The 27,270-nt window shown below is 26.6% G+C and overlaps 1 protein-coding gene across 1 annotated transcript; it reads right to left on the bottom strand.

Moving 5' to 3' along the window:
• Positions 1 to 1,530: 1,530 nt before the first annotated feature.
• LOC129988086 (dihydrolipoyl dehydrogenase, mitochondrial-like) lies at positions 1,531 to 25,617 on the bottom strand. The gene is made up of 14 exons (XM_056096210.1): positions 25,482 to 25,617; positions 22,361 to 22,436; positions 19,836 to 19,912; positions 19,086 to 19,221; positions 18,100 to 18,200; positions 10,163 to 10,306; positions 9,472 to 9,573; positions 6,809 to 7,033; positions 5,877 to 6,013; positions 5,731 to 5,792; positions 4,195 to 4,322; positions 3,548 to 3,685; positions 2,793 to 2,882; positions 1,531 to 1,782 (listed from the first exon to the last, which is right to left on the bottom strand). Exons 1-14 carry the CDS (start codon positions 25,524 to 25,526, stop codon positions 1,717 to 1,719), a joined length of 1,527 nt encoding a protein of 508 aa, XP_055952185.1. The 5' UTR covers positions 25,527 to 25,617; the 3' UTR covers positions 1,531 to 1,716.
• Positions 25,618 to 27,270: the final 1,653 nt, after the last annotated feature.

Here is a 27,270-nt window from a genome sequence, read left to right as displayed (position 1 = left end):
GTCCTTGTAATGTAAAAAAGATTCATATATTTTTTTTCAAAGAAAAATCTTTCTTTTAATTTCACTTCTATAACTGGTTATAGGTATTTCAGAGTTTGAAATTGGACGAATTATTTTTTCATTCAAATGAACTGTAGAAATTATTTGTGTTTTAGCCATCTTCTTCTGTAGTATTTTATTTTTCATGTTTTGGCTCTAGATTTCAATGTAGAAACTTCATATTATATGAGCATTATTTTTTAACTATTATTCCAAGTGAAAGCCAGTAACAGGCATACTTTAAAAGTGCAAAATCATTTCAACTATAATACTATTATTATTAAAATCCTACATTATGGGGACTCACATTTGACAATCTTTCTTTTTCTCCTATCATGAACTAGATCTGTTTTTAGTTCAAGTCAGGTCAGATGGCTTCAAATGACCTTAGTGTATCACTGGATTTAAAATCTGTACTGCAAGGTGAATTGGACCAATATCATATGCTATTTTAGAAAGATTTTGAGAATTAGCATTTCTTAAGTTGTTGGAAGGTGTACTAACAAGCTGTGCTTGAAGTTGCTAAATTGCTTATCATTCAACTTAAGACATACATAAAAATTCATTATCGATTCCACCAAAATGCAGACTATTTGTTTGAAAATCTATATCATATATAAGTTTTCTTTTTCAGTTCAGAATAGAGTTGGGCTTCATTAATTGCCAGTTTACAATACAAATTTTTTAGCTTTGAAAAAAGTGTAAACTAGTTTTTATTGGGAGTTTCAATAAAATGGCTGTGCTCTTCTTAACCACAACTGTTTTTGCTTATAATTTGATCAAATTATAAGCAAAATACTTTGTTTTCAGTTTTATATAAAAATAATTTACTCTTTGCAAATACACCAAAGCAAAGGGTAGTCAATTTATACATACTCTTTAGTAATTCAGTTTTTGAAAAATGTCTCTAAAAACAGTATATATTTAAAAAGTATTTAGTCACCAATAGAATATTAAATTGTAATAGTGACTAAAAAATATTCAGCATTTACCACTTTTTAAGCAAAATAATTTACTGCATTTGATTTGCAATCTGAACATTATTACTAAAGGTCCTTTTATTTGTTTAATTATATACCTTTGTCAATATGACTTCTCACTATTAAGAAATACAGCATCTTTAAAACATCTCAAGAAACAGTCATCTCATTCTCAAAAATAGGACTTTGTACGAACGCCATAAAAGAAAAAGCTGTTCTAGTTTAAAGTAGGTCATAATGAAACTAATCTTTCATAAGTAGAAAATAATTAAATATTGCAAAACAAAGTAATGAACAACAAAAAGTACATAACAATTTATAAAATATCTCTGTGTACATTCATGAATGAATCAATTAGCAACACAAGATTTTTAGTGTAAAATTTTAAATGCATTCACTATACATTTTATCAATTATAAATATGCTTTTCCTTCTAATTTTCAAAACAATGTTCCAGCAAATTTAATGTTAAGGACAGAGATAAAGAAAATAATTTTGACTAGACTTAATATATAACGAACACATTTATTTGCACACATGTTATAATCTTTGTACAATAAATTTTTTAGCCTCTATGAACTTCACTTAATAAAAGAGGTTCTTGGGACCGAAATGCTCACTTCTATATGTTCTTTATACACATTAAATGTAGAATATGTCCTTGGAATTAGTTTCAGCCACATATTATAAAATTTTCTTAAAAGTTTATAGGTCGTCCAAAATATGCTGATAGATTTGCTTCTCTGAAGGCTTCAGAGACAGTCTGGAAGAAAGCGGAAAAAAATTATTACTATTAAATATATTTATAATATAAAATTACTAAAAATGGCTTAAATAATTTATGATCTTATAAATAATATTTCACAGAAATTTAATTCAAATAATATTAACAATTACTTACTCCTAATAAAAATGATAAATTATTAAAATTCAAACATTATATTTTTATATATATTTATAACATTATATATTCAATAAAATTTTTCTTTGTAGAAATTAGACATGACTAACATATTAACCATGAATTAAACTGAAAGCAGGGAATAGTAATGGGACATTAACACATTGTGTACAGCTCTGTGTGCTTAATACACTCCCGGGGCCTGTATATTTTTGAATGCTCTAGAAGCATGCTTCGCAAGCAATATGATGCATATTTTTAATTTGCATTTAGTATTATATTTATATGAAGTATTCTTAAATATTACTATATATTTTATACATCTATTTATTATATAAGAATTTTTATATTTTAAAATGCTGTTTCCTTATAAATTAAAAAATAAACTTTGAAATAAAAAATGTGCAATAATAAAACACTTTATAAGGTATGGTCAATGACCGGCACAGATCTACTGACATACTAGCTATGCCGACAGATTGTTTCCACATGCTTGAAATGTCGACATTCAGTTATTTTGTTGATCATTTGTCATAAGAATGCATAAGGCTTCGTTACTCTGGTAACGTAACAAAAATATTTGCTTCTGGTTGGTTATGCACCAATTAGCCAAAAAAACATTAAAACGAGATATCTTATGACTTGGCCACAACATTTGGTCTGATAAAAACGAGAAATTTCGTGAACCGAATGCAATGTGTTAATATTTAGCTTTATCATAACAAAATATTTTAATCCTTGGTTCTATGAATAATAATAATCATGCAAGACAAAATCATATTCTGTTGTTGGTGAACTCACATTAAAAAATAAGCACTGAAATAATTTACTGAATTATAAATCCATAAAAATAGAAGAAAAGGAAAACATACTGGGTGAGCATGGCAAACACGAGCAATATCTTCAGAACTTGCACCATATTCCATTGCAAGGGCAGCTTCATTGATCAGTTCTCCAGCTCCCTATATAAGAAAAAAAAATTTATATTTAATATAATATTCTGTGTTTTTTTTTATGTATAATAAACGAAAACAAAAAAAAAAGTACACAATTATTTCAAAATAAACATGCTCACATTCTTCTTCTTCATTCAATAGATATAAAAATATTTATAGTTTTCATTTAATAGAATATTATACAAAGTGCATTTGATTAACTGAAAACATTTCAAATCAATAATGAAAATTAATTGTACAATCACATAAGTTTAAGTATACTTTTTTTTATTCACATTGCCCATCCAGGAATATTAGTAATTCTTTAATTTATATCTTAGGTGTATTGGTTCCAAAATAATTACTGCATCTTCAGATAGCAAGATTTTGTTGATGAAATGACTAACAGTATTTTATTTCTCTACTTATTAACATGCATGCATATACTTCAATATCTATTTTTATTCAAATGACAGATAATAAGTTAATGAAATTATAAAAGAATGTACAGAGTAAAGGAATGTATGAAAGTATAAAAAGAATGTACAGATATCCGAAGTTACAAGAAAATTATTTCAAGTAAAATTTCAATTAATTTATTACAAAACAATTTAAAGTAATTCAATATAAAATTTTAAAAAAATTTAGTTTCCACACAAAAAAATGAAATATGAAATACACTGAAAACTTACCCAACATATCATATGACATCCTAAAATTTTGTCAGTTGCCTTGTCTGATAAAATTTTGACAAAACCATCCGTTTCAGCATTCGTTTTGGCTCGACTATTTGCAACCATTGGGAACTTCCCAACTTTATACTGTACTCCCTGAAAATTAAATATAATAAATAAAATGCTATAAAAATAATTTAATATTGAAACTGTTAAGGTCATAAATTAAATGATATTGCTTAGTTCATTTAATAAAAAAAGGTACATTTAATAGTATTTATTAATTTTGAAACTCATAAGCTTCCACAAAACTAATTCCAAAAGTTTAGAACATATAAATAAAACTTTAGATACTTTTAACCAAAAAGTTATTTTAACATTGACTGTTATTTCAATATTTTTGGAATCATTATGAATAATTTACAATATTGAGATTTAATCAGAAACATCTCGACAAGAATTATGCAAACCTGTTATGTGGGAAGAAATTTTCAATACTACATTAATGTGATCATAATAAATATTATATTAGGACTAAATAATAATGTATACTAAAACATCATATTATTTTATATTTGTATTGTAATACAAGATTAAGTAAACAAACTTTTACTATAGAGCTGGTATATTGGTTTTTGCATAATAAAAGTTTCCTTTTCCCTTACTTCTTTCTTTAGCTCTTCTTCATTCTTGCCAATCCAAGATACTTCTGGATGAGTGTAAATAACAGATGGAACACAATTGTAATCTATATGAACTGCAGCTCCTGTTATACCTTCCACACAAATGATACCTAAAAATAAATAAAACATGCTTATTCAATAATACACTTTATATGCACTTAAAACATTTTAAAGTTCATTAAAACTTGGATATTCAGAAAAAAACATGCCAATTAGATGTTTTCCAGTTTTATAAATGTTATATTATAAGCAATTTTTCTCTCTTGATGAAGGAAGAGTGAATTAGAAATGCTCATTAAGCCATATTCGTTTGCCATGATAAACTACAAATTTTCCTGAAGCTATTTATGTTTATTAAAATTCACTTTACAAGTACTTTGGTCATGCAGCATAGAAATAGTGTTATTCATTATATGTACAAAAATACAAAACAAAATGTGCGAGTTTAAAAAAATGGTCAAAATCCACCTCTTAAGTTGTAACAATAGCAAAGTTCATAGAGAATTCTAGATCATTTCATCAAATAGTTAAAAGGTACGTTTACTCATTTATTTAAAAGAAAGTGTGTTGGTTTAAACCATGCATAATAGTTTGCATTTAAACATTTAACAATTTAGTTTCATTAAGCTACTATCTTAAATTGGAAACATCACTTCTGAAAACAGCTGCTCATTAAAAACATCCACTTGTTTCCCCAAAGGGGGGGGGCAGGGAAGAAACCCTGCTCTCTTCTCTCTATCACTCTAACATAAGCTTTTTTTAGTAGTCATAAGGAATAAAAATGCTATGTTTCACAATGATTTTCATAGTGATAATGAAGACTTTCACAACAATTTGAAAAATTAAATGAAAAATCTGAAAAGCTTCTTACTTAATTTTTTCAAATATTGACACATTGAAACTTTTTATTCATTTTCAATATGTATTAAACATTAAGCAACAAAAATGCAATTAAAAAATCCATTAACCTTTGTGAATAATTTTAAACTATTTAGTTTTTTTTTTTGAAGATTAAAGGGCTTTTAATAGTTTTCATAACTTATATAAAGTTACAATAACTGCAAATATACTTTAGTTACAGACTAAATTAACTTATGTCCAGACAAAATGTGGAATAATTTACCATATTTTTCTTAATTTTTCAAAATTAGGAATAAGTTACAGTGAACAATAACTTCTTACAGCAGTAATAACCCAATTAAGTTTTTAAATAAGATTTTCATTAAAAAATCTATTTGCTTAAGAATGCTAGTGGTAACATGATACAAAATCTAAACGACAAATGCTTTAAATGATTGTATAGTGTAACTATTCACCCAATAACTTAAAATCAAAAGATTTTGTACATTTGTTAAATTTATAGTTGGAAAACAATGAAAAGAAGGCTAAGTGATCCACTATACAATAAATACATGAAGGAATTATTTTTTGACTCTCACAAATAAATTTAGAGGGATTTATTTATATATAAAATAGTTATAAAATAAATATGGGAAAGAATAAATAGTAATTTTCTACCTTCATCTTCAGCTTTATGAGCAAGCATAGGACCAGGTATACAATCACCAATAGCATAAATGCTGCAGACAGATAAAAAAATATATATTTATATACAAATTTAAGTGCATTTCATTTAAAAAAACAATATAAAATTTCTAACTCACTTTGGAACACTAGATTGGAAACGTTCATTAACAATAATTCTTCCTCGTTCGTCTTTTTTAACACCAATTTCTTTGAGACCTAGATTTGATGTGTAAGGTCGACGGCCTACACATACTAGAAGAACATCGCACTCCAGCTATGAAAAAATATTTTTTTTTTTCATTAAAATTACTCTTAAATTCAAGATATCTATTTTTTAGCAAATGGGAATAATATTACCCACATAAGTACTTTTTAATGAATAAAATTATTTTTGATGCCACACTCAAAATCCTCAATAAATGTCATTCATTAAAAAAAAGAAAGCTTATTTTTAGAACAAATAATATGCACTTTTTATTTTTTTTCAAATATCATCTTTAAGAGAGAGGGGACATAAACTTTTTATCTTATCCCTACTTCCTTCATGCAACAAATTAAATTTATAAGCCAGTTGTAAAAGCTATAATTACCATTTTGAAGTTGAAAAGAATATTTTATAAAAAACAATTGATTTTGAAAAATTTTTTAACTTTTAAAAACCTCTATTTAATATAAGAATATTTGATTTAACTATTACAACTATTCTGGATAATTTACTCCTATAACCACAAATGACTTGATAGATTCATCGATTAAGAAAGTTCATCCTTTTGTACTTAATAATTAAAATTTTTTGAAGTAGAAATTTTTTTTGGAATTTATGATCGTTGTCCATGTCTCAAAACTTTACATTATAAAGATTTTTAAAAATTTACAATAACAATTTCATTACCAAGTATAGGGATAATATTTAAAGAGCAAAGACTTAAAAACCATAAGAAAAACGACACAAGATAAAATGCTGCAATTTTTGACTAAATCAACCTTTTTTTTAATTTTAAAATAAAATATTAACAAAACACAATTTCACTATTTATTACTGTTTCTCTAAAGTTTCAATAAATCTTACCTCTTCTTTTTTGCTTGGATCTTTAGCAGATTCAATATTAACATTAATTTTATCACCACTTTTGCTGGCTGATGTAACTTTAGTATCCAATTTAAATTTCAAACCCTGTTTGGTTAAAATTCGTTGAAAATTTTTAGCTACTTCTAGATCGATTCCAACACCACCAATATTAGATAAAAACTCAACTGCAGTTACTTGGGCACCAAGACGACTCCAAACAGATCCCTGAATACAAGAATAAGTATCAACAATTTTATAATAAAACTAAAAAAATCTTAGCTACAACTTGATATGGAGAATATGTATAAACATATATAAGGTTAGCAAGAAATAAGTTACCCATTTCAGGACTCTAAAATGTGTTCTATTGATCCAAATGAGATAAAATTTGAACTACAGATTATTGAGATGATGCGCTCTACATTTATTAAATAAAAAATAAAAAAATTAGTTCAAAAATTCATTGTTAGGTAGTGTAATACACATTAAACCATTTAATATGGTTTATAATTGTTAAATAAAGTAAAATTAAAATTGTTCAATCTGTCCTTCATTTTCAGCAATATGCTCTAATTGGAGAACTATATTTTTTATAGATGACCAGAGTGAGTCTGCCGGAATATTAAGAATATGACGCCGAATGTTGTCCTTCAGATCTGGTACAGATGATGGCCTTTGATGGCAGATATTGTCCTTCAAATAACCCTACAACCAAAAGTTTCAAGGGGTGATGTTGGTCGAGCAAGAAGGCCATGCTATTGGGAAAAGATGGCTGATAACTCATGCTTCTGTGAAATGCTGTATTAACAATCGCTTTAGACGATGATCAATATGAGGTGGTGCACCATCCTGCATGAGAATAATGTTTTGAAGGCATTCACGCTCTAGAAGAGGTGGGAGTACAAAATCCCTCAGCATATCATGGTACTGTTATCCTGTCACGGAACAGGTTTGGATTCCATTTAAAGTTAACTCTTCAAAGAAAAACGATCCAATGATAACATTAGCTGTAAAACCACACCATACTCAATTTTTCAGGATACAAGGGTTGTTCCTGGATACCGTGACGGTTTTCCTTTGACTAAATTCGACAGTTGTGTGTGTTAACTTGCCCATTGAGGCAAAAGTAGGCCTCACCACTCTACAGAATGTTCCATGGCCAAGTTGCGTTAGCCACCATTCGAGCAAGGAACTAAAGTGCAAAAGTTTTACGGACCTCCAAGTCCCCATCCTGCAATAGGTGCACAGACTTGATTTTGTATGAATAAAAATTTTAAATCTGCTATACGATTTTTCATATAGTTGAATATGTCATTTCCAGAACACAGGAAACAACTGGCAAGCTCGCACTATTACGCAGCGACTCACTACTGTCTCCAACGAGCGTGGTCACAACAATTTCGATGCTGGAAGATGGGATCTTTTTTTGTCCTGTACCTGGAAGAATGCAAGTTGCCCAGTTTTTTCAAATTTCTGAATCATCTTGCATAGGACACCTAGAGACATTGGATCTCTTTGTATCTGCTCCATACGATATTCCTTTAGAGCTGCAACAGAGTTTTGTTGGCTTTGGTAGAACAATTTCACCAGTAGTGCTTTTTCTTGCAACGTAGGCATGTTGAATAGAGTAGAAACTAATGTTTATTCAGTATCTGCCTTCTTTTTATTCAAAGAAAAATGGTAATAAGCATGTATTGTAATACAAATAATGTCACATAATAATAAATCATTTTTCATTATATGCAAATAAATGCCATTTGTGTTAAAGCGCCATCAATAGTTGAATTTTTGTAGTAATTTTTTTAAAATTAATAAATGTAAAGCAAATCATCTGAATAATCTGTAGTTCAAATTTTATCTTATTTGGACAAATAAAATACATTTTAGAGCTCTCTGAAGTGGGTAACTTATTTCTTGCTAACCCTGTATATTCAAATTTTACTAAAATGTAAAAATATATAAGTAATAAAATTTATGTCCTTTTTTCAAGTTAAATAATAGCATGCATTAAATATTTTATTTTATGAACTTAAACCAAAAATTCAAGAAAAGGATATGTAATTATATTTTACTCTTAAATTCTAGCATGTTATCAAAATCTATAATTACTCATATAAAAAAATGAATTATCTTTCTTAAAATATGATTTTCCTTAAAAATGAATCTAATTAAAAATTTTTAGAACAAACAAAACTGAAAAATAATATCCGATTTATAATCGATAGTATACAAAAGAAAAAGAGGGATATAAAGAGGGATTCATATCATTGCTCAGAATATGTTGCATTAAAAAAAAATCAATACACTTATAATAATTTCTTTAAATATATCACATTAGCATATGTTAAATGTATTTTTTTTTTTAATCCAGTATTATAATTTTTATTTAAAATACTCCAAAAATATATTATATGATTGAAGTAAAAAGACTGATATTAAATATAATGTCTCTTTTAAAATTAAAGCTGAATTTTGAGTTCACTAATAGCTCAAAACAAATGTGAATGTTTTGCTTTCATATTTGAAAAAAATTTACATAAATAAAAAAATTTTAAATCCCCGATAGTTTTTATTTTAACCTTGTTATTTTATAAATGAAATTAATTTAAACATTTATATAACACAAAATAAAAGGAACAATTAAAAGCAGAGGACAATTTTACCAGTTCTAATCCAATGACTCCAGCACCAATTAGAACCATTTTCTCAGGAACTTTTTCCAATGATAAAGCACCTGTAGAAGACACTATTGTTTTTTCATCGACCTGTTTGCATAAAGAGTTAAATATGAAATAAAATATAATAAAATTATAATAACAGATATATAAAAACAGAGAAGCATTTTTAAACTGACTGCTTTTATGGTTTTCTAATGTTTATATTAGTAATACAAATAAATTTAAAATTTAAGTGTGTGTCTGTAAAGGAGGAAAGGAAAGAATAGATATAGAAATACTTTTGTCTATTCACAATTTAAAATCAATGGGGATAGAAAATATATTGACTTTAAAACTGAAATCATCCATATTAATTCAACTAAATTTCCAACTTCAACCACTTTTGACCTTTTATAATGGAATTGTGAAGGTAGGGAAAAGAGAGCATGCTAAACACCCTGGAAAGTATCAATAATATATATATATATATATATATATACTTGAAAGGGAACACAGAGGACACAATGTTTCCTGCATCACTTAATAAAATTTCATCAATAAGAAATTATAACTGTATTTTGAATTCAGGCTCTCATTGTACTAAGAATTAGCAAAAATATAATATGCACAGTAAAGTTTATTTACATTTTTTTAAAAATACAAAATTTATTGCTTCAGTCAATATAAAATGATGTACCTCAATCCCAGGAAATGGTGTGACTTCAGACCCTGTAGCAATTAAAATATTCTTGGTTTGTATAACATCAGTAGACCCATCTTCTTTAACGGATGTAACTTGATTTTTACCAGTGATCTTACCATGCCCTCTGTAATGAGCAACCTATTCACAAAAAAATGTTTCGTTTAGTTTTCAAGCAAATACACATTGAAAAAAATATTAACAGAATGTAAAGATATAATATATTTGAGATAAATTATAAAATAATAAAATGGTAAATTAAAGAACCTGACTGATACAAAAAATAGTAACCTTTGAATGTACAACATATATGGCATGGAATATGCAAATCTGTAGAAGTGATGCAGACATACCAACAATTCATGTTGTTGAAAAATTAGATTTTTATAATGAAAAGTTTTAGGGTAAATTTCTTCAGATGAATACATCCTACAAATGTTGATTGATTCAAGAGATTTTATGACAAAAGAGATTATTAAATTATACCAAATGCAGCTAAAATAAGAAATAAAAAAAAATCTGTACATATTTGACAGCGAGAACTGAAAGCACATTTAAAAAATAATTACAGATAGAGACAGAGTTAAATATAATGTAAGCTGGTAAATTTAAGTCAGATGAATTTGGTGAGGGTAGTAAAAAATATAATTTCTTTTTCAATTAAAAAAAATCAAAATATGAAATATTAATTGGAATTATAGTAAATAATGTCTTTATAAATAATAATAATAAAAGATAAGTACAGACACAATTATTCAAGTATGAGCATTTTTAATAAAAATTAATTTACAGTAAAAAAAAAAAAAAAAAATGCAAATTTATATTATGTTTAAAGTTTCTTCTTTAATTTCTACAATACAACAAAACATAAACTGAATAAATAAATATAAATAATAGCACTGAAGTAGCCACAAAAGTACTATAGCTTTTAAGGATGATGCCCTGGGCATTGCACAAAACGCTTAAAAATTATTAAAGATTATGAACAAAACCCTTAAAAATTATTAAGATTATGAACAATTGAATAACTTTAAAATAACCAAGCCTTTTAATGCATACATAAATGCCTCATATATAAACCTTTCAACATAATTATTCAGAGATGTGAACAGCAATATATTGTAATCATAAGCATTTATGGATGATCAAAACACCATTCTGAGCATTCATTTTTCCATTACAAAATTCAGAATATGAAGAAAATTACAAAATAAATTAAAAATTCTTTGCAGAAACTTGATATAAAAATGTAAATAGCAGAGTCAAGCCATGAGGATATGCAAAAAAGAAGAATGCTATTACGAATAATACCCTATTCTTATAATGAGATATTAGAATGAGTTCATCAAAGAATGTTATTCCTTTAAAAAACAAGTCATTTTTTAATGCATATATAATGCTTTTATATGATAACATTAGGTAATTCTAATTAAATTTTGCACATTTCATAAACTATCAGTCTATATCAGGATGCATATTTTTATACATTAAAATAAGAAAAAATCTTAAATGTTGCTTCATACACAAAGTTTTCGTCAAGGCCTCAGAATGTGAACAGCAATGTGTTTTAATCATAAGACTTATATAGCAGAAAAATTACTTAATATTACATTGTATACAATATTTTCATCACAAAATATCCAAATTAAAAAAAAAAATAGCATATTCTCAATATCACGATTTTAAAAGTTAAAAATTCATGTTTCATAGATAATGCTTTCATCAAGTCATCAGGATGTGAACAGCAATGTTTTAATCATTATTACTTAAATATTATTCAGAGTTTATATATGATGTATTCATACAGCAAAATTAATATATTTTTAATTTTAGTACTTCAGACATTACAAAGTATGCTTTAAATTATGATTAACATGAAGATTTCATATAAAATGCTTTCATCAAAATATCAGGATGTGAACAGCACTGTTTTAATCATTATTACTTAAAAATTTTTCAGTTTATATATCATGTAATCATACAAAAAAATTAATATATTTTTAAGTTTAATATTTCAGACACTAGAATGTATACTTTAAATTATGATTAACATGCAGATTTCATATATAATGCTTTCATCAAAACTTCAGAATGTGAACAGCAATATTCTAATCATAGTAAATCTAGTTTTTCTTTCTTTTTTTTTTTTTAAATATGTTTGATGATTCAAAGATTTTATTTTGATATAGTTATGTGGAAGAATTCGTATATATTTTTAGTATCAGTAACTCAGATACTAAAATGTAAGTTTCAAAACATGCTTAATATACATGCTTCATATATAATGCTTTCATCAAGTCATCAGGATGTGAACAGCAATGTTTTAATCATTATTATTTAAAAATCATACAGAATTTATATATGATGTACTCGCGGAAAAATTAATATATTTTTAATTTCAGTATCTCAGACATTAGAATGTATGCTTTAAATTATGCTTAAGATGCAGATTTCATATATAATGCTTTCATCAAAACATCAGGATGTGAACAGCAATGTTTTAATCATAGTAAATCTAATTTTTCTTTCTTTTTTAAAATATATAAAATTTTGTGGATTCAAAGACTTTATGTTGATATTCTCACGCAAAAGCATTAGTATATTTTCAATATTAGTAACTCAGATACTAAAATGTATGTTTCAAAATATGCTCCACATGCATGCTTCATATATAATGCTTTCATCAAGTCATCAGGATGTGAACAGCAAGGTTTAATCATTATAACATAAAAATAATTCAGAATTTATATATGATGTACTTATATGGAAAAATTAATAATTTTTTATTTTAGTATTTCAGACACTAAAACATATGCTTTAAATTATGCTTAAGATGCAGATTTCATATATAATACTTTCATCAAAATATCAGAATGTGAACAGCAATATTCTAATCACAGTAAATCTAGTTTCTTTTTCTTTTTAAAAATAAGTTTGTTGATTCAAAATTTTATGTTGATATATTCATGTGGAAGCATTAGTATATTTTCAATATCATTAACTCAAATACTAAAATGTGTTATAATATGTTTAACATGCATGATTCATACATAATGCTTTCATCAAATCATCAGGATGTGAACAGCAATGTTCTAATCATAATTATATTCTGAAAATTGTTTAAAAGGGTTCATACATAATTCATTTATAAAAAAATACCAGACTATGAAAAATTTCAGATTTAAGAACTTTTAAGGGTGGTGAGCGTAGAAACTGCTAAAGCTAATTCATATATAATGCATTCATCAAGACATCAGAATGTGAACAGCAATATGATCTCATTATCAATACTATTGATGATAAAAAGATGAAGGGAGAAGAAGCTAATAATATGTTATTCATTATGCTCTCAACATAAGGCATGTGAACAGCAGTGTTTGTTCTAACAACAAGCACAGAATAATGTAAATTACTTAATAGTTTTTATTTAAAAGAGAAAATTTCTCACATTAGGATTTTATCAAGTAGAGAATATAAACTTCATAGATAATGCTTTCATCAAATCATCAGGATGTGAACAGCAATGTTTTAATTATAATAATTTTTATGTTGTTTTCTGGTAATTGTTTAAAAGGGTTCATATGTAATTAATTTATAAAAAAAATAACAGATTATGGAAAATTGCAGATCTAAAATTTATGAGGAAAAAAAATCCTGCTAAAGTAATTTATATAGATAGCTTTCATCTAGACATCAGAATGTGGAGAACAATATAATCTCATCAAAAGGTATGTGAACAACAGTGCTTGCTTTAAAAACAAGCACAGAATGTAAATTACTTAATAGTTTTATTTAAAAGAGAAAATTTCTCACATTAGGATTTCATCAAGCAGAGAATATACACTTCATAGATAATGTTTTCATCAAGACATCAATATATATGAACAGTAATGATTTAAACATAAATGCTAGATGAGAAAAAAAGAGATAGGAATTAATATACGATTCATTATATTCTCATCACAAGGCACCAAGATATGAATAATAGTGTTTGTTCTAATAGCAAGAACAGAATAAGAGGTAAAAAACATTATTATTTAATACTCCACATTCTTATTTGAATCGTATGTTCTTTAAATTATAATTTCAAAAAGTAAAATTGTATATAAGCTCCACAGATGCTTTCATCAAGACTTCAGGCCTTGAATAGCAATCCTCAATCACAGCCATTTTCAAAATGTATGAATATATTTCTCAAGGTTCACTCATAATATATTCACAAAAAATAAGAGAACCTGAATATGCTTTATGCTGAAGAGTTCACAACATGAAAAAATTGCCAATGATACTTCATATAGAATGCTTTCATCAAGACATCAGGATGTGAACAGCAACATCATCTAATCATAAGTACTTAGGATGGGAGATGTAAAAATGTTATTCATTTCACTCTCACCACGAACTGTAAGATTGGGAACAGCAGTGCATATTTCAGCAAAAATACAGAAAAAGAAAATTGTTTCACTATTTTATAAATATTCTTATTAAAGACAAAATAAAACAAAAAAAAATTCTTCATATTAAGATTTTAGAAAGTAAAGGTACCTAGAAGTATATAGCACTTCATGGACAACACTTTTATTAATACATTAGACTGAGGATAACATTACAATTATGATAATTTTTAAAGAGAACATTTATTCCATAGTTTTCATGATGCTAATCGTCATTATTAGAACAGTGTGTTCTAATAATAAGCATTTAATACACCACAAAGTTCTTATCACTGTTCTATGTAATATTTTGCAAGATATAAAGATGCAAACAGCAATATATTTAACTAAAATGCTTTTCAAAATGGGAAATATTAATATACATGCTTCATATAAAAAATTTCCACATCATAAGACATCAGAATGTGAACAGCAGAGAGTTTTAATCACAAGCAGTTAATTCAAAAATTATTAAAGCCACTTCATTAATAAAAATAATCCTAATATACCATGATATAAAAAGGAATATTCATATCAAAATTTGAGAAGATAAAAAAATTATGTATGCTTCATCAATAATGCTTTCATCAAGACATCAGGATGTGAACAGCAATATTCTAATCATAAGCATTTTTTGGGTGTGTGATTGTTGAAGGAAATTTGATATGCAACAAACATTTGTTTATAAAGTACCACGATATGAAAATGACTATTTAAATATAAAATGTTCTAAAAGAGAGAAAATAATTATATTACAAACTATGAATATAAATTAATATCAATTGTATCAAAAATGAAAATGAAGACAGTAAGGTTACATCAGAAACATCATATATGATAAAAATAGCAATGTTTTAATAAAGTCAAATAGTGAGAATTTTTCTAAAGATAGAAACAGTATTAATCCTTTAGTGCTGGGTTGGGTGGTTTGGGATGACCTGATGCTTGTTACTTAATGGAGAGGAATGCCATTTCACTGCTAAAGCCTTTAAAGATTTTCAAAAAAACTTTACACTGAAGAAAAAGATTTAATAGACAAATTCATGACAGCATTATTAAATTTTTTAAAAAAGAAAATCCATTTTAAATTAAACTTGCTTGTGATACATAGGAAAAACATACTTAAAATATTCAGATATTATTAATAAATATTTTAAAACATAGAATTATTGCTGCAGGTTGGCGTTCCAATTATTTGTAATCTGTCAGAAAATAATCATTAAAAAACAATTTAAAAAGACTATACTATTGGAAAAAAAGTACATTCTGGAAAATAAAGAAAAGCATGCTTCAAAAGTAAAATATTTTTATACAGCAATATATATATATATATATATATATATATATATATATATATATATATAACCAATCTTAAGTAAGAAAAAGTTTGAAAACGAAACTAAAATGAAAACAAAACAAAAACAGTTTTTCGAAATTGCAACTAAAATTTATATTCTATTTAAGCTAAAACCAAAAAAGAACTTCATAGTATTTAGAGAGCGCAATTGCAGCTACTTCTAAAACACAGATGAATTGATACCAGGGGTGTTTGTGGGACCCCAAAAAATCCCCTGAAACTTTTACGGACTTACTACCGACATTTTGGAGTTTCGAGAAAGGGGGGGGGAATGAAAAATTACAATTATGAAGTATTGAATGACCTACTTATAAAAGTTCAATGAATTACTTTTTTTTTTGCAAAATTAATAACCATTAATTTTGCAAAATTAAGACCTTTGAACCCAGGTCACGTGATCGCACATCTGGTCGAACGAAGTCTCTCCCTTTTTTTTTCTGCCGCGCCTACTTGCCGAAAAGAATCCAGAAGAGAATGTCCGAGGACCGGGGGAATGAGTCATAACTCGCAATAAGGAAAGAACAAAAAAGAAGTTTTTTCCCCCTTTTCACGCATTATCACTGCCTTTGGAGAAAGAAAGGAAAAGTTTTCACCACACACACTGGCCTTGCGTTTTCTGCTTTCAAAGCAAACAAAATTACCCAGATCAAGATAAATAATTCATTATTATTCCTACTTCCTTTTGAACGACGATCCCCGGAATTTCCGGGTATCGAAGTTCAAAATCCCCGGAATTCCGGGGTTTCCCCGGAGCACAAACACCCCTGTTATAAGCGTAAACGCACTCAGCCGACTTGCTTGTGGAACTTAATTTTATGCTTTAATATTGAAAGAACAGAGTGACCATTAAGCAGGGGTGTTTGTGGGACCCCAAAAAATCCCCGGAAACTTTTACGGACTTACTACCGACATTTTGGAGTTTCGAGAAGGGGGGGGGGAGAAATGAAAAATTACGATTATGAAGTATTGAATGACCTAATTATAAAAGTTCAATGAATTACTTTTTTTGCAAAATTAAGACCTTTGAACCCAGGTCACGTGATCGCACATCTGGTCGAACGAAGTCTCTCCCTTTTTTTTCTGCCGCGCCTACTTGCCGAAAAGAATCCAGAAGAGAATGTCCGAGAACCGGGGGAATGAGTCATAACTCGCAATAAGGAAAGAACAAAAAAGAAGTTTTTTCCCCCTTTTCACGCATTATCACTGCCTTTGGAGAAAGAAAGGAAAAGTTTTCACCACACACACTGACCTTGCATTTTCTGCTTTCAAAGCAAACAAAATTACCCAGATCAAAATAAATAATTCATTATTATTCCTACTTCCTTTTGAACGACGATCCCCGGAATTTCCGGGTATCGAAGTTCAAAATCCCCGGAATTCCGGGGTTTCCCCGGAGCACAAACACCCCTGTGATACAAAAGTATTAGAATCAAGTTAATAGGAAAAACAAAAAATCAAATAAAAATTAAACCAAAAAAATTATAAAAAATATAAAAAAAAGAATCCGGCCTGAAGACTTTTTCAAGGGTCACCCTCAGGCAGGGATTCAAAGAAAGGAATCATTATTAGACAATGTCTGTATTTCCTCACAGAAAAAATCCCTTTCTTTGAATCCCTGCCTGAGGGTGACCCTTGAAAAAGTCTTCAGGCCGGATTCTTTTTTTATATTTTTTATAATTTTTTTGGTTTAATTTTTATTTGATTTTTTGTTTTTCCTATTAACTTGATTCTAATACTTTTGTATATATATATATATATATATATAGCCAGAACCAAAAAATTTCATTGAAAATTGGTTCATCACGGGCAAAATTAGCATAAATACAAGTGCATAGGATTGATGCATCCTCTTTTATAAATATGCCTATTACATAATCTATATTAAGAAATTATTTATAAAATGATTTCTACCTTTTTTTTTTAAAAAAAAAAAAAGAATATTTTTAACGAGTTTTAAAACATCTTAATCAGCAATGATTAAGCATGCTCAGCTATCTAATAGAAATATGACAACCACATTATACAGAAAAAATTGTATTTCCTTCAGATACAAATTTCTGCAATTTATTATTATATTAATTGAAAGCAGTAATTATTAATTTAATAAAAAGATTAAAATAATGAAGAAAATAATTCATATTTACTTTATTTTGCTTAAAAAGATGAGCAATTCCTGATGTTAGAGATTTTACAGCTGTACTTTTTTGTTCCATCATTTTGCTTAAATTAAGTTTAACACCATCACCTGGGAAAGAAAATAAAGGGACACATTTAATTTACCATAAATAAATAAAAAAATGAACAAAGCTTATTAATGACATATATTACACAATGAAAATATGTTAACTCTTGCATAAAAAACAAATATTTGTATAATTTTTTAAAAATAAATTATATGTATGAGAAAATTTTGTATTATTTCATCCAAAATAATTCAAATATTAATAAGCAAAAGATAAAATCATAATAGGAGGTTAATAACAAATGTCAAGCAAGGAGGGCAGAGTACTGAACAGAACAATTTTGTAAAAGCTAAAATAAAAATAAAACATTGAACACTTTAGATTTTTAATTATGTATTCAAATTTATGCAGGGATAATTTTAAAAAAAACTTATTAAATAAACAGAATGTTTCTTTTAACAGTCATCTCCCCAAATCATCCAAATACATTAAATATTTATGCTTAAAATATAAATACCAAATGGAAAAATTGTTATAAAAATCTGAAAATATACAATCAATGATATTGTGTTTATTCAAATCCATTTCAAAAAAATAAAATCTATTCCGGATTGAAATTGCACAATGCAGTAATATATTTTGGAATGTTATAATATTATAACAAATAGTAAGTATTTTTCTGCAGCATATAATCAAGAAGAGAAACATATATTAAATATGCAAATGTCTACATAAAAGTAATTTTGATGTTAAAATATGACTTCCCTTTCAGTTTGCTTATTTTTTTAGCATTAAAAATTTCAGAATTCTAAAAAGTTCAGCTATTCGATGAACAATGCAATAATATGAACAAATAGAAGCTTATTATTTCTGAAATGCATTCATAATTAATTCTTATGATTAACAACAATACCACAAAAAATAACATAAAGATAGAACTAACATACAGTCAATGCCTCTGTTTTTCATTTCGTGAAGGGCCACATGATAGAGATGCGAGTTATGTAGCAAAGCTTTTGAAGGGATACAACCAACATTCAGGCATGTTCCGCCTAGAGTGGCATTTTTTTCAACACAGGCAGTCTGAAAAAAGTGAAGGATATGATTTTCAATAATTAATACAATTCTTTTTCAACACATGCACACACACATACAAATTTATAAAAGATACAGCAATTTTAACAAGAAAACATTAACATTTTTTCCCAAATAAATTGTTAAGGACATACAAGATAAATGTTCCATACAAATTAACAAGACACAAAAAATTAATATCACAGAAAAATTAATTTTTCTACATATGACTTTTTGATCTTTTGATAATTTACTCCAATTGAAAAAAAAATACTATATTATATACACTGTAGTAGCCAGATTTTTTCTTCTTCTATTATTAACAGTTTTAAATTTAGAAATAAACTAAAGTATAAGACAAGGAGTACATTGCAATAGATACATCAATTGATTACTTTATGCATTTATTTTTAGATAAATAGTTATATATTTAGTTATAAATAACTCTAATTTATACCAACAGTAACACAGACAGTAGCTACAATACATCTCTTTTATTGTATTAATTGCATGATTTAATATAAGACATTCATTCAAGTCTATTCATCGATTTTTAATTACAAAATTAAACAAATAAAGTTTTGTTTATGTTCAAAAATGTCTAACTATAAAGTTTTACTAACCTTTAAACCTAATTGAGAAGCTTTTATGGCAGCCACATAGCCTCCGGGACCAGATCCAATAACCACCAGGTCAAATTCTAAACAATATTAAAAATAAGTATCATAATAAACTTTGCCCTTTGCCCAGAGCAATAAAAACATCTTAATATTAATATACTATTGATGTCAGAACTATAAATCTTGATATTTTTAAAGAGAATTATAGCATGATTCATTCAAGTTTAATATTAGATTTTTAGCCCCTATTGATCAGACAATAATCATAATAATAAAAGAGAATAAGCAAAAACAACAAAAACCCATAAAGAAAATCATGAAGATACAATTCTACATTTTCTAAGTAAGTCTTCTACATTTACAAGTAAGCTACTGCACTAAAAAATTAGATAAGAATAAACAAGAATACCAAGAATGATCTACAAATACGGGGGAAAAGTAGGAAAAAAATTGCAAGTATTATTTTAAATTTTCCAAAATATTTGAAAACGTTCTAGTTAAATTTAAAGTATAGAAAATTAAGAGCAGTTAGAATGCAATTACTCCAGGGCTTGGAATCATGCACCTAACAAATTTAACAACAACTTCAGTGACAAAGTTACAGCTATTTGAGAATTTATAACTCAATAAAAATATTTACAAATTAAAATTAGTTTTTTTATTTTTAATTCTTTATGAACATTAAACAATATTGTACTTTGTTGGAAAACTTAAAGCTTTTTTATTCAAAATTACTAAGGAAGGAAAAAAACAACAACTTATGTCTTCCTTCATATTTATAAAAACTGCTGTTTTGATCAAAGGACTCCATTACTCATAAGTGTCAAGACCAGTATCTGTACTGAATAAATAATCTACCAGGATTCATTCTGAATTATCGGCATTTTAAATCAGATTCAGAACAGAATAAATTTTTATCGCAAACAACATTTTGGAAGTTAAAAAAAGATGTGGTCTGAGCAAAGAATAAGACATTAGCATATTTTATTGCATGAATAAGAGTAATATGCTTATCCTAGAAAGAATATTTTATGCACCACTGAGTTATCTTTGGCCAATGCATAAAATACCTAGAATGGGCATGAAACATTAAATATTTATATATATATTAACAACGAAGCATTTGAAATGACTGTCAATAACAAATTACATCAATTTGCTTTATTTCAGACAATTTGTTGGAGTAATGCAAAGCAATTAAGCCTAGAAGCCTTCAGATTGGATTGTTTGGATATTAATCCTTGTGACTACACAAAATTTTTCCTTATGTTCATATTAGTATTCCGTTTTCACAAAAATTTTCAGCATACATTGTAACAATCTCTCATAGTTTAAGGTTATCACACAATTTTTCAAAACTATGATGAAATATCATCAGGGCGAAAACTCAAAATAAATCATAAATGCTGAAAATTTTGCATCCTTAGATTCAATGAATTTCAAGACCATAAACTTTTCACAACTCAATGTAAGAAATATTTTCCAAATGTACACAAAACTATCACCATCTTTATAGTGTAATAATAAATTGTTTTATTAGGATAAAATTTTAAATAAAATGTTATATTTCTATCATCAATGTAATTTGCTACATTTAAATACAGCATTTCTTTTAAAAACTGTTCTGCCAACAAGCTACAAGTGTTTTACAAACTCACAAAAAAAAAAAAAAAAAAAAAGAAAGAAAGAAAAAAATCTTTACCCATAACAAATTGTCCATCTTTAGATAAAACAAATAGTTCGATGTTCTTGATAATGATTTTCTATAAGATTATTTTAATATTCTTTTCTAAATTGTTAATAAAATAGGAAAAAATAATAAAATTTGCATTATTCTAATGTATAAATATGTATTTTTCTAAAAACAACAGCCAATTTAGTAAAAATAACATCAGTTTTGAAATTTAGCAGATTCAAGAGATTATAAGGCATACTTTGAAGAAGTGTTTTACTATAATAAGCAGTATTTATTATTGAAGAAATAAAAAATCCTGAACAATATACAAAGAGAACAGCTTTAACATTCTTAATAGCACGAAACAGCAAAATAGTAGCATTGCTCTGGTCAAAAGAAAGAGGAAGAACAAGACTTTAGTGCATTTATGACACCTTTTAGAATGAAATGACTTGAGGGGGGGGGGATACCATGTCCCAAATGCCCTTTATAATTCTTATGCATAAAAAATAAAAATTATAGTACTTTGGATACCAGTTATTATCTCTAAGCCACTGGCACAAACAACTTTTCCAATTCCCATTTCATTTCAAAAGCTGATTAATTATATTTATATATTTTAAATTCAAGAAATAACAAATTTCAGACTTCAGAATTTTTAAGAGCGGAAGGGGGCACTTTCTACATCTTAAATAATATTTTAGATCTTAAATTTGTCAGACAAACAAGATTGTAAGATTATACATATTTAAATGTATTTATTTTAAAAAAATCTAAACTTCAAATGATTTTGATAATATACATGTTTTTTTATCATACCATAAAAAATGTGAATTGAAATTATTTTAATTACCTGATGAATCACTGGCGAAAGTTCTTATTTGAAGATCTCTTAAAGTTGCTAAGTACTTGTGTGAAATTAATGAACCCTGAAAGAAAATGGAAGTATATCAAAAAGAAATTTTTATTCATTTGAATAAATATTGAAAAACCACAGCATTTGAAATAAGCTATATGTTTAGCAAAATAACGTTTGTAACAAAAAATTATGTTATTAAAATTTATTACCAAAACAAAAAGGTATCCTTTATAAATATATCTTCCACACTTTTTAAAGATTGATTTTTTTAAAAATTTTTTATTTGCATATTGTGCATTGAAAACAAATGAGTTTAGTTTTTACAAGCCATTTCTTATTTTTAACTTAACAATTTAAATTTACTTCAAGACATAAGTATTAAATTTAAAATTCTTCTTCTCAAACTATGCACTCAAATCTAATCAATAATCTCTATCACTAGGGAAAAAAAAAAAAAAAAAAAATCAGCAACATTCTAGTAAATCTACAAACGCTTAATTTAAAGTCAGAAATAAGAAAAATCAAGCAAAATATATTTTATTCCAATCATTTTTTTTTGTTTCCAATTAATGAATTTTGTTTATGTAATCTTTTACAGATTTCAAAAGTAATTTGATATTATATGAGTGGCACCTTTACCCTGATACTAATCGATAGTCTTTATGTCTTAGTAAAATTGCTTACTTTAGCACATTCTAAATTGCTTCCCAAAGATCATCAAATTTTCACAAAAACTATTTAAATACCTGTGAGAATAATAAATATGCTGATAATAAAACTAAGTTTCTGAAGACGTTAGCTAAAACAAAATCAGTCATAGTTTTAACCTTGTAGTTGCTAAGAAATTTTTTAACAGAATGGATAAATAAGATCCAGATTTTTCAATGTCTTATTTATAGAATCCATGAATCCAGTCTGTAAATTTAGTTTGTAAGTTAAGTAGCCATCTTTTCGACTCATTTTTATTTAAAATCTTGTGTATACAGAACAAAGGTTTTACAGATAAAGCGCTTGCGAAAAACTATTACATTAACCTTTTAGTTTTACATGGGGTGGGAACACAATTCTATCTCATCTAAAGTTTCATCTATGACATTTTTTTTTTCTTTCAACAATCATGTCCTCTCTGACAGGTAACTCTTCTTAGTACTTGTGTATTAACAGCATATTGGCAATTAATCACGAAAAACATGCCAAAGTTGTCATGTTTATTACAGACAGTGATTTAAAAAAACAAACAACTACCAATGATGTAACTGTTTGCCAATGACTATATTTTGTTCTAACTTTGATCATGTTCACCAGTGACATGAATTAACTTAAAAGTTTGCAAATGACATATAATACAAGCACACTTTTCAACTTCAATGAAAAGGGTGCTGATCTACAACAGACACAAGAAGTAAGGATATTTCAAGTACTTCTATAGATGACCATGGATTATTTAGTTTAAAGTCTCTACAAATTATACATCTTTATAAAAATCTTCTCCATAGTCAAAGTTAAGGCATTTTCTAATTTTATTATTATTATTCATCACAGGATTTACTTTATGTGCAAATAGCTTTTTTCCCCCATTAGTTTTAAATATTTTATAGTTTAGTAATGATGCAATTATAAATAATTATCTTTCCAAATAAGATTGGAATAACAAATTTAGTATATATTAGATTTATGAAAAAAAGGGTTAAAAATAAAATGCAAAATATATATCCACAATACAAAGAAAAAAGTCTGATTAAAATTTTTAAATTTCTATTTTATGAGTAAGAATAGAGGAATAAATATTTATAAGTGGATAACTTTTCTTGGCAATTTATAAACAATTAAAATTAAAAACTTTATTTAAAATAATCAGTATTTTTTGTTCATATATAAATTCTTAAAATTCTAAAAAATATCAATAGATTGTTTTATTTTTTTGGTAAGAATATTTCCAATTAATGAGATTTACAAACAAATAAGATTATTCTGGCATCTCACAAATGAAAAAAAACCCAAAGTCAAAATGATTTTAGCTTTACATTAACTATAGCACTCTTAGTAATTTATATTTTTCTCAAGATAAGAATATCTTCTAAAAATTATTTAAAGTGTAAAAAAAGGAAAATATTTTTAAGTAATTAAAAGAAAACTGTTCATTAAAAGCTACAGTTATTCAATTTTTTAAAGAACATTTTTGCTATGTTGTGAACAGCTACAAATTCATATTACATATTGAAAAAATCATGAATATTTATTTAAAGGGTAAAAGAAATTACAAATCATTTTGTATTACTAGTGGATTACTTGTATAACTCTACTTAATTGATCAGATAATACTGACTCGTAAAAAAAAGTTAAATTATGAAGCATTTATCCCTTTACAAATAATTCATGATTAATAAAACAAAATGTATTTCAGATTTGGATGCAATATGAAATTTTTCTGATGTTATATTACAAATGTTTAAGTACAATAGGTTAAGCAAAACCAGTGATGCAGAATTCTAAAACTTATAAATATAATTTATACACGTGTACTTCAAGACTAGTTGTTTATGAAAGATGTTCATTAATTGAAATATTAAGGAGGTGCTAATTTACACCAGAATAGCGATGAATCGCATCATCATCCCTCAGAAACTCACTATTTTACATTTCAAATACTAGTGTGAAAGTTCAATTTTCAAAATAGTAAAAATGTATATCAAAAGTGATACAATAATTTGATCAAAAACACTGAAGCTATGGCAGAGTCCCCCACTCCTTACAATGAACACTATTTATTTCAAAGATGAAACAAACAATACTTTTATTTATCTGAATATTTAGTAAATATGATTAAGGACTTCAAAAATATTCCAAGAGCTAATTACGCACATTTTTTAAACTTTTAATGAGATTTTTATGTCGATGAAATTTAAAATTTAGATAGAAAAATTTATTATTTCGAGAGAATAATTTACTTTTAATAAAATATTTAATTTATTTATTAAGGAGCTATTTGTGTTTTGGGTGATTCGAACCCTGAAACACAACTGAACATTTACTTATCTTAGCTAATTTAATTTTGGGAAATTGGTTCATATCTAATATTATAAATGCTTGACATTTTAATTAGATATCTACAAACCCGATATATTGGGCTGAATTTTGCACAAATCCCGGCGGCCTGCATTTTCAATAACTATGCAGCTGCACACACGAATGAAGGACAACTTTACTACAATTCACACCGTTGCCAATTATTTCATAATTTAGCACAATTATTTTACAAAAGGCTTATCATCTGCTGCCTTTCCAACGAAGTAGTTACTGATCATATATGACATCAGAATTAAAAGACACCAGAACAGCTCTATTTATTTTATAAGCTGTGCAAGATCCTTTTGTTGTATTGAGAGCTATCTAGATATCTAGATATCATATTTTGAGTGATTACATTAATAAGATTTCAGCTTTCGAAGTTAGATTGTTCTTGAAAGATATTCGTAGGAAAACTGCTTTACTCCGTGATCCTTAAGGAGCTAAATGTGAATGGATTCATCTTTTCCTAGGTGTTACAATAGTATTTTGGGCATGAGTTCTTGATCCAAATTTAACAGATCTTTTAGCATAAAAAAAAGATAAACTCAATTCTAAGGAGAATTTATGTGAAGGAAAATCAATGCTAAAAGAAAAGAGACGGAAAATTGGAATATAAATCCTATTCGTAATATAAATTGAAATTAGTGCGGAAGTAATATTTTCTTGCTTGAAAGGTTGTTTTCATTTTTTCTGCCTCTTTGTTCCACTTAATGGTATTCCGTCAACTGGGTTTACGTCGCATTGTACAAAGTTATCCCTCGGTTTGTTTTTTCTATGATGTCGAAATGTCTCGTTACATATTTTTTTGAAAATTTTTATCCTGTGAATGTTTCTGTTTTAATAAAATTGATAAAAGAAACTACGAGTATAAAAGCCCAATTTTGCATAACTTTCATGGACATAAGAAAGGGAAGACATTTTTAAAAATCAGCTTTGATCGTCCATGTAATGGTATTCAACATTTTTTCCATCATAGTGGTAAGTAATTTTCTTAATGATATGTTAATGGTGTCAATTTTGTAATTTGAGTGCTCTTACTTCAAGACATAAGTTTTTATTTGCAATATTTCGTGCTCGAATGATTCGTTTATTCTGATGTAAAGCCTTTCTATATATAATGTGATATGACTTTGCACATTGAAGTAAGACATGAACGTAAATAGTGCATTACAACAAAATCTATTGATATTACTTGAAATTGACATAATTTACAATAAAAAACAACTTTCTAAAATAGACAAGGTTAAAGTCGATTTCTGAAATAATGCTTTATCAAACGGAAACTTTAGAATAGTTAATAAAATTCCATATTTCTATTCTTGAATATTTTTTGTAAAGTATTTAAAAATTTCTATGAATCTTTTATGGAATAAAGTTTCTTTCTCTCCTTTTTGGAAAATCAAACATTTACTACTTTTTATTTATATTTTTAGTGATGTAGAAATGTTCATGATCCGAATTTAAGATCTTATAGAAATTACCTTTATCAATAACATATTGATTTTATCATTTTAAATTATAGTTATGATTCAGCATTTTGACATAAAAAAACCCTTTCAGAATTGAAAATTTATTAATGTTTTTTACGAAGAAAACTTAATAACGAATGTAAATAATGATCTTGCAAATGAAAAAAAATAATTATACTCTGTTTGGAAATTGATAGCATTGATTCATTAATATTTGCATGAAAATTATGAAATGAACACAATTGCAATTTTAAAATTTCTGTAAGATTATGCTCATATCATACATGTTAAGAAAACTTTTATTTCTTGAAGGTGATCTTTAATTTACTTTTCTTTTATGTAAAAATTATTTAGCCTTGCCGTTGA

Source organism: Argiope bruennichi, chromosome 10, assembly GCF_947563725.1.
Source record: "Argiope bruennichi chromosome 10, qqArgBrue1.1, whole genome shotgun sequence".
Classification (NCBI taxonomy): Eukaryota; Metazoa; Arthropoda; class Arachnida; order Araneae; family Araneidae; genus Argiope; species Argiope bruennichi.
The sequence above is the reverse complement of the archived record's forward strand: the minus strand, read 5'-3'. Positions and strand labels throughout refer to the sequence as shown.

Excerpts from the sequence above, each read along its gene's own strand:
- LOC129988086 (XM_056096210.1), bottom strand. The coding sequence starts at position 25,526 with ATGCAGGCCGCCGGGATTTGTGCAAAATTCAGCCCAATATATCGG. Across the intron at positions 5,793-5,876 it reads TTCCAATCTAGTGTTCCAAA|CATTTATGCTATTGGTGATT; the intron begins GTGAGTTAGAAA and ends ATCTGTCTGCAG. Across the intron at positions 1,783-2,792 it reads GTGTTTGCCATGCTCACCCA|ACTGTCTCTGAAGCCTTCAG; the intron begins GTATGTTTTCCT and ends GCTTTCTTCCAG.